At 41.0% G+C, this 12,575-nt stretch overlaps 1 protein-coding gene across 4 annotated transcripts in view; it reads right to left on the bottom strand.

The window, feature by feature from the left end:
• Positions 1-225: 225 nt before the first annotated feature.
• Positions 226-12,575, bottom strand: part of sli (slit guidance ligand) — a 71,420-nt gene continuing 59,070 nt past the window's right edge. For all 4 annotated transcript variants that reach the window (XM_022814299.2, XM_086974544.1, XM_086974545.1 and 1 more), the window contains 12 exons: positions 12,498-12,569; positions 11,826-12,122; positions 11,142-11,414; positions 10,422-10,565; positions 9,987-10,058; positions 9,051-9,440; positions 8,826-8,897; positions 7,381-7,452; positions 6,685-6,920; positions 5,946-6,187; positions 4,566-5,766; positions 226-4,166 (listed from right to left, as the gene is read on the bottom strand). In XM_022814299.2, coding sequence (XP_022670034.1) covers positions 3,916-4,166; positions 4,566-5,766; positions 5,946-6,187; positions 6,685-6,920; positions 7,381-7,452; positions 8,826-8,897; positions 9,051-9,440; positions 9,987-10,058; positions 10,422-10,565; positions 11,142-11,414; positions 11,826-12,122; positions 12,498-12,569 — 3,322 coding nt within the window. In that variant the 3' untranslated portion in view covers positions 226-3,915. The remainder of the gene's footprint in view (positions 4,167-4,565; positions 5,767-5,945; positions 6,188-6,684; positions 6,921-7,380; positions 7,453-8,825; positions 8,898-9,050; positions 9,441-9,986; positions 10,059-10,421; positions 10,566-11,141; positions 11,415-11,825; positions 12,123-12,497; positions 12,570-12,575) is intronic.

Raw genomic sequence — 12,575 nt, 5'->3', positions numbered from 1 at the left:
AACAACATAGGATCCGCTGATTAAAAATTATTCAAAAATAGTGTCCTATCTAAGTAACAAATGAGACCATTTAGGACAAAAGATATTAACAATAAGAATTATGCTGTGTTGATGCAGTCTCTAGTGGTCTAAAAGTTGCTATTCGTTGGTGCATACCTATCGAAAGTAGGTAGCATAGCTCTACCTACCCGCGTATATAACCTACTGCATTTAGAACACACTAGCTTGTTTCAATTACTCATGTCCGAAGACCAGCTTTATTTCATGTTTTAAATTTACACTCTGATAATATAATAATCATGTCTTCGCAGAAGGCTACATGTACCTCATAAGTCAACACTCTTGTAGTACCATAATAATAATAATAATGTCAGTAATATCTTATTTTATCCATCAGTATCAAGACATTGATCTGTTGTCCACACGTACTTGTTATTTCAATTCCACCTACAATATCATCCTCATTAACCACTCAGTAAATTAAATCTATCTGCACTGCTTCGACGGGCTATGCGGCACTTCGATTCGGTCTTTGTTATTTATTCTCTTCGGTTCCAATCAGCCTTCGGACATTCGTAGGACATCACCGAATTTTTTTTCGCATTTCTTGAAAAACTGACCGATAACTTAGCCGTGCTATTGCCTCCATTTTATTCGATTTCGATGTATTTCCGCAGTGCTTCTTATTACGGCTCTCTACATCATGTTTATTTCTATCCATCTGTTCATTTGTTTAATGTCTTGGTATATAGTATATCGAAGAACGTGAGCCACATATAAATACATAGGTATACAGGTGTTCAAAATAAACTGGGACATATTTTAGCGACCTGTTTGTTTGTTTGTTCACCAGCATTTATTAGTAGCAGAACCAAGCCAGTTCCATCTGGACTACCTGGCGGCGTGAAAGCAAGAGCTTTAGAAATTCATTTCTCATTCTACCGGAATTCTTACGCACAGATTAGAAGCCGTTTTAAAGTGGGCGCTATCCGCCGCCTGTGGGGTCGTCCTTGCTGGCGATGGCTATCTCCGTCTGAATTTTTCGGGCCCTTTAATTTTTAAGCTACCAGTCTAACGTTTGGTAATATTTGTATATGATCAAATATACTTAGATAGAACTCAATCCCAATTTATCCCGAACACCATATATATTTATGCCATTTACATACTACATGATCGTGGTCGTCCGGGCCTTAATAGTGACAAGCTAAAATACAAATGCTCACTCCCGTCATCATCACCATCGTGTTCCGCACACCACCACGAAAATCCCTTTGTTTCATGTCCAGCACATAGCAAACCCCAATTATCTGTTTTATCATGTTTCCCGCTTTCTCACTCACCACCCCACATTTGCCAACGCTATAGGTAGCAGTTCCACTGTGTTATATACAAGAAGATATTCTTCTGTCTTATATATGTGTGTGTGTGTGTCTGTTCGTGTGTCTGTTTTAATCATTTTTAGGCAAATAATATGGAACATCAATAGTTCAGATCATATAAATCATAATAACCAATATAATCTATCTATAGTAATAGCAATAACAAAGTGGAAATAAAGATCGAAATATTTACTTGGCGTGCCTGTGTACACGCATTTTTTGTTGCTACTGTTTTAGCATCTGGTACATACAATTTTTATTTTTTTTTTTAAAATCATCTCATCAGTATGACATATCAGCCGTTCCTATGAAAGTCGTTTGGTTCTAAAGCGGATTTCTCTACGCTCTCTTAAGTATGATGTTATACATTTCAGCTATGGTATATGGACATTTTTGTCGACCGACCGTTTTTCTACTTAGAAAATTTATCTGTTCGATAGTGTTTTCATCTAATGCCCTTTCAATGTGTGTCTGTGTGAACATTCAGGATGATAGAAAATTGATACGCATGCCGTACGGTCCAGTGTGTGTAGACCGAGAGTATAAATAGCATGTATATATACGAATAAATAATAGTACACAACATATTTGCTTTGTATATATACATGTAATAACACTAATGGCAGAGAGGCTAGGAATACAGAAGAAGAATGTTTAGAATACACAATAGGACAATTTCTTTTTTGTACGCGTTCGAAAAAATGTTTGTTATCGGCTGTTGATAAACATGCGTTTGTTAATGAATAACAACTCTCCGCGAGCCAAATGTAGATCGATAGCGGGATACGAATGGAGACTTACAACCCCACGTATATTAGCAGACCTAACCTTGGGAATTGTAATGGGTCCAAGATGTTCGATTGGAGATGAGAAAATGTTGATGACTATAGTACGACTTGGTCGAAAGCCTCCATTTCTTGGGCGGAGATATACTTCAAGCGCAGTTGATATTTTCCTTCGGAAGAATTCCTTCTCACAAAGATGTCTCCGTGTGCTTTTTGAGACAGTTGAAAAGGTTGAAGAACTCGCGCAAAGGTCGTATCCTTTCGAGAATGTAGCAGTGCTTTCGTGTGTACTATACGAATCTCCAGCAGTAACCCTGGAGATCTATGATCGTCTGCGTTAATAGATGAAATATCTGTCCCATGATGACTTAAACCGGCCCAGAGAATTTGCGACAAGGACGCTACAAAGATCCTAAGGAAAATAATTGCTTCAAACTGCCCGATTTCCAGTCAGGAGAAGCAGCTTAAGGAAAGCGCGTAGACATTATGATCAGTATGGGGTTGTTGCCGATCGTTGAAATTATCAGTGATTATCAAGATTTTATGCATTGCACTTACTAACAAAACAATTTCACCCACGAATGTACAGTGTGTTAGGCAAAAAAATTGTAATGCCTAATTAGGGCACATCTAGTTACCTTGGCAACATTGATCGACATTGACGAACAGGGCATGCATGTTCAATAGCAATTATTTCGCAATAGGCGTCCGAATCATAATGTCCTTAACGTTCTAAACCTGTACAGATTATTGTGCTTAGCTTACTTGAGTACAAACAATGATTTACTTCGGTAACGATAATGGCTATAGATAGATAAGCCTGAGATGAGAAAGCTTCGTTGGTTTGTGTATCATTAAGGGCTACCTCGGTGCTGTGCAATCTTATTAATAAACAACATCATGTCTATGCGACGTATTAGTGAGTTGTTCTATGTAAACTAACGTTATTCTGAGTCTTGTCAGGTAACTCAATCGATGCTTATCATATAGTAACATAGCGGCCAACATATGGAGTCACCTGCCAAGTAATTTTATAAGTTATCTTCTACCTTGGCTTCTGCTCGAAGCCCTGAGATTAACTTGAGATGAGAACTTGAGAGAGGAAAAGTTGGTGATCCCTGTATGGCGATCCGCAATATCATCTAGCACAAAGTAATCACTTCTGTTTTGGATCCTAAATGGATACCGACAACACAATCTGATTCCACACATACACACATCGAGAGCAGAGAATGTGTTACCAAAGGTGGGTTGATTGGTAGTTTGTTAACCCGCTACCTAAGGCGGTCAAGCTCGGATATGAAAGAAGACGCTGCAAGATACTTTCGCAAGTGTTTTAGCATGAGGGCCAACAATTCCTTGAATGAAAGTCCTTTAGGATGCCAATATGATGTTTCTCGAGCCGCAAAGACATCAAATGTTGCCTTTTGTATTGCGAGCATACAAACTACAGCTTTCCATCTCTTACTGAAATCACTGACGGGCCCCCTTCCATTTGATTCCTCCATTTGACAGCGCACTGTTCAGAGGATGTCCATCCCATGTTCATTGAAGCCAGGACTGGATATTGAAGGGGGGGGGGGTGGAGGGGATCAACTCTAAACCTCATAGAGGCATATATATTTCTGTACCACACTTTCATGTAGAGTAGGTGGTCGAGTGTACTTTTCTGTTCTTCGTTTATAATGTATTTATGGATGTAGTAACCAACTACGTAATTTTTAGAGTAGTATATTTATATATGTCATTCAAATGTCGTCGCAATTACGCTCGGTGCAGGCGCATTTTCTGATGATTTCGACCGTTTTGGTGTAGGCACCGGCTGGGTTCTCTGGACAAACCATTTTGACTTGTCTCCGTTTACTTTTCTGAGCCACAGGCCGGCAACAGGCCTCGCCACATCCTCCAACGCACACGGCGTTCTTCACCTTCTTGGCGGAACGACACCCGTTTTCGTCACGCACGTAGTCGTGCGTTCGCTGCTTCTGACAGGTTGGCGCTATAGGGCAGTAACACGGAAATTAATAGAAGCAATTGTTTTCTCGTGAAATCTTTATTGTCTCCCACATCCTACACATGCTATGGATAATTAGATAAATATAACTTTTTAGCTTAAAACATTTCGCCATAGGGCTTTTAACGAAAACATAGCGAATGTCGCAGACACGAAAATCAATCAATTTTTTTTCAAAAAATCAAATTTTTATTTGTGTCCGAATCTTTCTTTTCTAATCAGGCAGTTTCTATAAAATAAATTGGTGAGGCATTATTATTTGACTGTTGAGGTTTAGTTAACCCTTTTTGTAGCTTTGTCCAATAGATCGGAGGAGAGATAGGTGCTCTGTGCAGATAACTACTTCAGAAAAGTGTGAACGTTGGAGTCTGATTTTGTACTAACCTTGATCGCAGAAAGGCCCACTCCATCCAGGTCGGCACTTGCAGTCATACGAAGTTGAAGATGTCTCTCGACATTTGCCCTTCACGCACTGGTGGTCATCGCACGGCTTCTTGCCATTATTTCGGCCGCTATTTGGCGTTAGGTGGGCGGCACATCCAGGTGAGACACGCTGCTTATTTCGTGCATTCATCACATCTTGCGACACTTCGTTGATAAACACGCCCTGCATGCAGCCGACAAAGGACGTGAAATTTTTGAGGTGCCATAGCCGCACGGCTGCTTCAGCCCGATCTGCAGGCAAGCCACCGATATAGAGCGGATTGCTCGCATCCAGGTCGAGGTATTCGTTTGCTCCGTCGTTGACGATGCTTCGTGGATTGCCATCATCTACCCGCATCGTCAGGTTTCGGCCCCAGAGTAACAACTCAAGTGAATGAAATGCACCGTCCGATACCTCTTCGTAGCTGAACACATTAGACGCCGGATAGTTGCCAACGTCGTACGATACCCGAACGTGTCCTTTGAATAGCTCAACGGCCAGATGATGCCCCTTCTCCTGACTACCGTCGTAAGCGAGAATACCAAACTTGTGCGCGGTAGCGAATTGTATAGTGAGATTGGCACTGGGCCTGGTGGCCAACGTGTCGAGTTCTACAAACGATTCTTCTCGGAAGCTGACACTTGATAGGATGTCGCATCGTTTGCCGGTGAAACCTGGTGTACAACGGCATTCGTAGTCTGACCCATCAGTATCGGGTTGAAAACACACCCCATGAACGCAGTCATGCTCTTGACAGGGTGATGTGCGAGGGTACATCATGGCTATTGTTGGTGCTATCTCGCAAAACGTACCGGAATAACCGTCCGGACAGAGGCACCTGTACGTGTTGAGCTCATCGATGCAAGTCGCCCCATTTGCACAAAGGTTGTCGACGCAGTCGTCAATATTCGACGAACAGTTAACGCCGGTAAACCCAACGGGGCACACGCAAGTGTAATGCGTCTCGTGGCTGATGCATTCAGCGCCGTTCTCGCACGGATTGAAATCTTCTGTGCAGAAGTTCATTTTTGTTTCACAGAACTCGCCCGTATAGGGCATTGGGCAATAGCAACTGTACCCATTGACGCGGTCGACACAGGTACCGTTATTTTCACAACGATGTTCGATACAATCGTCAATGTTCGTTTCGCAACGAGAGCCCTGCAGAAAAGTCAGCAGAAGAACAAAATGACATCGTCTTAATTAATAAGTGTGCCGACATGGCACAGTGATTCTACAGTGACTTGTATGTGCTGCAGCTCTTTTCGGTACTTCTCAAGAACGCCCTCGATGATGCGAGATACTGCACCTAATGCATATATCACAATTAATGTACTAACCTCATAACCGGCCGGACAGTGACAAGTGAATCGGCCAGCATCCTGTGGTTTGCAGAGTCCGTCATTGAGACAGGGTTTATCGAAACATGCGTCGATCGTGTATTGGCAGCGATCACCGTGGAACCCAGGGGCGCAGCTACATTCATACTTTCGCATAACCAATGACGTGCACGTGGCGCCGTTCTCGCACGGGAAAGTGAAGCACGCGTCACATTTGGCTCGAATATGCGCCGGAGCACGTTCTGTCAGAACGATTTTTAAAAATTTTTAGTGACTAAGGTCACTTCGACTGCGATCAAAGACCTGCACGCCCTTGACTCGTTTATATATTTCTGTCAGCAAAAACAAATCTTGTAATATCCTATTTCACCAAAATTATCTAAAATAGGAACGATATGATTTTTTTTTTTAAACTAGAGCTCACTTTCCGAGGAAGTGTATTACCGTAAATTTAATCACAAAAGCACTCTTTCTTTCTAAGTAAATTCTAAAACTGGTACACGTACAAAGAAGACTGCTATTGAGCTAATTTTTTCTAATACAAGCATCGAAAATGATAACACCTTAATACGTTGTGCATTGATGAACTATACTCGTAGTTGAAAGCATTTCGGGGAAATCCTAAAAACAAAAAAACGTTCCTGAATCAACCTCTTTAACTATTTCTTCCTATTTCTATTTAATAGTATAGCGTGATAGCTAGTGCATTACAATATTGCAACTGAAGCTACAGACTTACGTGTGCATACGAAGGCGTTCGATGGTGCAGTGAGGACAAGTTTGTCCTTCATGTGCGGCGGTTCGGCACAACGGGCGATGCCAGGCTCAATGAAGTCCTTCTTGATCCAGTCGGAAGCCCAGCGCATTTGGCAGTCGCAATAGAGCGGATTGGATCCGAGAGCGATGTGAGTAATGGCGGTTAGGTCCTTAAACGAGCCCTCGGGCATTATAGAAATCTCGTTGCCGTGCAAGGACCTGCCACACACAGACATACATTAAAATAATAACCTCGACTATGAGCCCCAAGCTACGAAGCGAGCCGTTCACGCGTCATGCCCCATGCCTCTACTGTACAAACTCGAAATGAACTTTATAATTTAACAAGTCACTATTTATTCATCGCAGAGTCATCTGTCCCGTCGGTTCTCGTCATTGCCGTCAACGTTTAGTGGCCTCGAGCGTCGCAAACGAGACACGTTGCTTTCCAACTTCTGACAACTTAGATTTAATATATAAACGCCTAAATAGAGGCCAATTTCCATTACTCCTATTTTCGAATACAAAACTTTAAATTTGAATTCCTTAATCGTTATAATACCTATATATATATATATATATATATAATGAAGCCACTTAAAGACACGCTTCTGCTTATTGGGATCAACCCGCTAGACTAGCCTATACTAATTTGCTGATATATCAACAGTATACGTACAGCACTCGAAGATTTTTTAGTCCTCGGAAGCTTTCATTCTGAATACATTGCAGCTTGTTGTTCGTCAGGATCCTGAAAGGGAATAGAGGAACGGTAGACCGAATCAGTTGATTGGTTCGGTAAAACAGACGGAATAGCAGAAGCGGTAACAGGCGGTGAACAAAACACAGTGTGGACATAGAACTAGATTGGGAGAAGGACTGATCATTAGTATAACCCCATTCGCTTTCCAAAGGTTCAACATTGTTCCTTACCAAGACTAGCATCTATCTCATAAGCCTACTCGAAGCCTTTTCTACTCGATTTGAAAGCAGTCAGAATTTATCTAGATATCACTATTGCTTCCTTTATCCCTCTTTGTTTCTTTAGTTCTATTCTATCACCAGTTCGCCGCCATCGTCATTATAAATCACTATGCTTAACTTAAATTTACTATGTTGCTTAATACAATCCACGTTTATGTGCGTCTGTCATCGTCTTCTATAGGGGTTACACTCTTATTGAAGACCTATCCTCTGCCTCGGACTTTTTGTACGCAAAATGTATTTATACTGAGCAGTGGATCAGATCAGATCAGATCAGAAATATATGAAATGCACAGAAGAACACAATTCATAGAACACGTGTGAAAAAACGTTTCAATGATCCGAGAATGGATATTTAAAAGAAAATTTCCACTCACCAGGTTAACTGTACGTTTATAAACTAGGTATATATGAACGATGAATAAACAGTGCTATAAAAGACGGCGTTTTCGTGGAAAACTTCTTTCTTGGTCTTTATTTGGTGCACGCTATACACTAAGTTACATATTAGTAACACTTAATAAATATACAGTAATGCTTCCTTTCAATGTTATCTCTTAACTATCTATTCTACTTTCAGTTCTTTTTATCTAGCGATAGGCTAAAGTTACTGGCAAATGAAAAAGTATTATGCAAGCGTTTCATAGATTAAGCGACCAATTGTTCAAATAATGCCTTACTGTAATGTATTACAAAAAAAGGTCTATAAAAGTACGATTAAAAATTCCCGACATTTCCCTGGAACAAAATAGCATTTAGTGGTAACGACTAGTGACGTAGGATCCAACCACTTTAAACCAGTAGCATAATTCGCTAACTGTAAACCTAGAAACCTAGAAACGAGAACGCTTAATACGGACAGATCTTTATAAAACATCTTAGCAGATCCTTTCAGCTATACATGTAAGCTGTCCAAGTGCCAACCTACCACACTAATGATATTCATATTGAAACTTTATATAATAATTACCGTTCTACTAATACCGAAAACAGAAAAGCTAACTTTCAAATAACGTATCGTCTCAACACACTTTATTCCTACGTGTTCCCATAAAGGAAGAGCAAAGCCCACAGATAAATTTAGCCATTAACAGGAAGTTATTCATAAATATGTAAGTAAAATAAACCAATGGAACTTACAGAGCGTTCAGTTTGGTGAGATTAGAGAACGCGTTGTTGGGTATTATTGTGATTTTGTTGTTGCTTAAATCCCTGCAAAAGAAACGTACTTTAGGGTTACAAGCTAAGACCATTGAATCAGCTGTAGTTGAGATTCGTATGTTAGTACAGACTGTTGTAGCATTAGTAAAATCATAGATTTCCTAGAATCTTTCCCTAAGATAAGCGAAACCTTTTGGTACTTACAGCTTAGTTAATCCATAGATGCTGTTTAACTGTGGCGAGATTTCATCGATGTTGTTAAAATCGAGGTAGAGCTCCTGTGTGAGCGCAAGATCAATTCGTCTTGGTATTGAATTGAGTTTAAGTCTCGAACATCTTACCACCTGTTGGCCTCCACTACCGCTACATGAACAGCCCTTAGGACACACGCCGTCAGTCGCGCACTCCTCTTCATCGGGATCTTCTCGGTTACAGATGAAATCACCAGCCAGGACGTCTACAACGGGTGAGTCTTTGAGGTCTGACGGACCTCCTCCGCATGTTGGGCCGTCAACCGTTACCGACGTGTCCCTCAGCCAATGAGCCAACCACCGCAGATGGCAGTTGCACACTAATGGGTTTGCCATCAGGTTACTGCATAAGTGATGATACATCATACAAGTAAATGAAATAAGAAAAGGTCAGTTGGAATACACTTCCTATTAATACTTATCGTTCGAAGCTTTTTTTGAAGAACATATTTTGCACACTTTATGCAGTCATAGGACAAATCTTTAACCGATTCGATTATTACTGTCTTTACTCTGCACGGTCGTTACGCGTAACCGCATGCATCTGTAATTTTACGCTCTTTCTACATATTAATGTATACATGAAATGGCTGATTGCCACTAGTTCTGGCCCGTGGGCAGAAATCTCAGAAAGGAAAAAACGTTCGCCAGCGATTCTATTCACGGTCCTTTAAGTCTACGATGTCGATTTCTTTTTATAATAATGGCAACCTGCCACCTGTACCACGAAACGTGTACGGAAAAGCCCATCCTAATTGATTTACTTATATTAATTGTCACGTTAACGCCCTCAATAGAAGATAGAGAGGTTCGCGTAGAGGCGTCACGTTTCGCTGTGTGGTACTTATCAATCGAAACTGACGCACTAGAAATGAGCAAAATCACTTACAGTGTCTGAAGATTGCGTAGTCTTACAAAGCTGCCCGGTGCAATGCAACGGATTTTATTGTCGTTCAGGGACCTTGACGAACACAATCATCGAAGACATAAGAATCAGATCGCAGAGCGGTGATCAGCAAACATGAAGAGAAATGATACTATGTAGCTTTTACATATTATGATACGAAAAATCTAAACTCCTAGAGCATTACATACTATTTTTCTTATGGGGATCGCTAGGAAACTATCTGCAAGAAGTCGTTGTACCTTTTCAACGTCCAATAATTCTTCCGAAACGATTAGGACGAAAATTAATTTTAAGTACTGTATACCGATAGTAACAAAACTATGAAATTCATACACGAACGCTCATTAGGGCGTGCTTCGCAGCTCACACAGGTACGCTGAGTACTTTTCAAGCTACAAACTAAGGAACTGTTCTTACAGTAACTGTAGAGAAGGCAATTCCGAGAAGGTGTCGTTGGTAATGAACACGAGCTGGTTAGAGCTGAGCAGAAGGTTCTTGATCGACGAAAGGCCTGCCAGCATCTTCGGCCGGACGTGTCGTAGTTCGTTGTCCGATAAAAGTCTGCAATAGAAACAGGACCCCGGGAAATTACATGAGTATCTATTAGCACTTAACAGTATTCTATCTTTGTTGCTTGTTAGTGAAACGATAGTGGGAGGCCCAATTCTTTATTTCTATATTTTTAAAGCATGGGCCTAACTACCTGAGGAAGTGTTCATTTGGATCTAAGACGCTGCACCATCTTGAACTGAGAGACTAGTACCTTAATTAAGCTGAACCAGCTGGTTTCTACAATGTCGCATGGCCCAACTCATTTAGAGAAACCTTAGAGGTATGGTAGTTAGAGATAAGTGAATATTGGTAACCCTAAATAATTGAACACATTATATTTGTAACTGTTTTACCGAGGCACAACATCTTCCTAGGTTGTGTTCTAACTAGTGAAGGAAAACATCTTTACAAAAAGAGTTTTATTTTATTTGGCGCATCGTGAACGTAAATTCACAGTAGGAAAAGAAAACGCTTTAAGATGATAACTTCCATTGTTTTTTTTTGTAGAAGTAAACATTGAATCTGTATAACAGTAAGCACACTCCTTTGGTCCTCTATTTCTCCAATGTTTCTATTCTTACTTACAGATCAGTTACTTGTGCAGCCCCGTAGAAAGCATTATCGTCAATGTCTTTGATACGATTGTCCCTAAGATCGACCTTCAAAAGATTAGGCAGGTTCTTGAAAGCTTCGGAAGGAAGCCGCTCAATAGAGTTTCCGGTAAGTCGCAGTTCCTCGGTGAACATGGGCAAATCATCGGGAATCGAGTGTAGGCCACGCCTCGAGCAATCAACGATAGCTCCTTCGCAAACACAGCCCGACGGACATCCGTTGTCCAATCGGCATTCACCCGCATACCTAAGAGATGCATTAAAACAATAACAAGCTGTCACGGCTACAAATTTATATTAGAGATAAACAAACAAAACTGGCGCGTAAGCTATTTGAATCTGCGTAGAGTCATCCATAAGGGTCCATATACGATTCGGTGTTGGATTATTTAACGATAGAAAAGCACTTGAATCCAGTGTACGCGTAAAAGAGCAATTACTTCAGAATACCACTTCAATGACTATAGCCCTTGTAACATAACAGGCTACATCACTGTTTATCGAGTAACTGTGACAACACCGTACAGTGTGGTCACACTGTCATAAGGTAGGAGGATACCTGTTGGACAGTTCCTTTAGAACAGATCGATTAGAGTTGCTATGTTTACCACAGTTTGTTACGTTTATTATGATTACATGGAACAGCATAGTTACGCACTTGGTTCGGAACTCTTCAGCGCCTCTACACTTAAATTTGCCCTCAACCAGCTGAGCGAGCCTTTTGCCAGCAACACGCTTGGGGGCCTCGCATCGGGCATCGCTTTTCTCGACTCCTAGCTGTTCTTCTTCCTGTTCCTGACTAGTATCCTCTTGGAACGAAGCAATCCATCGTGATAACCAGCGGAGGTTGCAATCACATACGAGCGGGTTCTTGCCTAGATGGACGGTTTGGATATTGACCAGTGGGGCGAACGTGGTGTCCGCTAAGGACTGAATAGCATTATCATATAGGGATCTGCCATGACAACGAAAAGGAGGAAACATTAATAATATTGATTAGGAGTTAATAAAGTGGTTGCTTAATGATCCCATAACACAAAATTACGAGTTTAGATTTTACCTTATTCTATTATCAATGCCTGAAGAGGAAGAGATGGTGTTTAGGTAACCGTATGTATATATACGACAAGCATGCATCGAGAACACCGTTAAATTCGAAGTCGCTTGGCCAGAAAAAAACCGCCAGTAATTATAAAGAGTAATGCCTTATCAGAAAGGTACTAATAAACGCATTCAATAATACTGGAATTATTTTTAGGAATATAGAAAGTTAGCAGCAGGATCAAACACTATTATAGCGGTATATAAACACTGTTTCTACTTTACTTACAGCACGTTGAGGTTTTGAAGATCCCGGAACGCGTCCTTGCGTATACACCCGAGCTGGTTACGATTTAGGAGGCTGGAA

This window comes from Varroa destructor, unplaced genomic scaffold (assembly GCF_002443255.2).
Source record: "Varroa destructor unplaced genomic scaffold, Vdes_3.0 BEIS01000007.1, whole genome shotgun sequence".
Classification (NCBI taxonomy): domain Eukaryota; kingdom Metazoa; phylum Arthropoda; class Arachnida; order Mesostigmata; family Varroidae; genus Varroa; species Varroa destructor.
The sequence above is the reverse complement of the archived record's forward strand: the minus strand, read 5'-3'. Positions and strand labels throughout refer to the sequence as shown.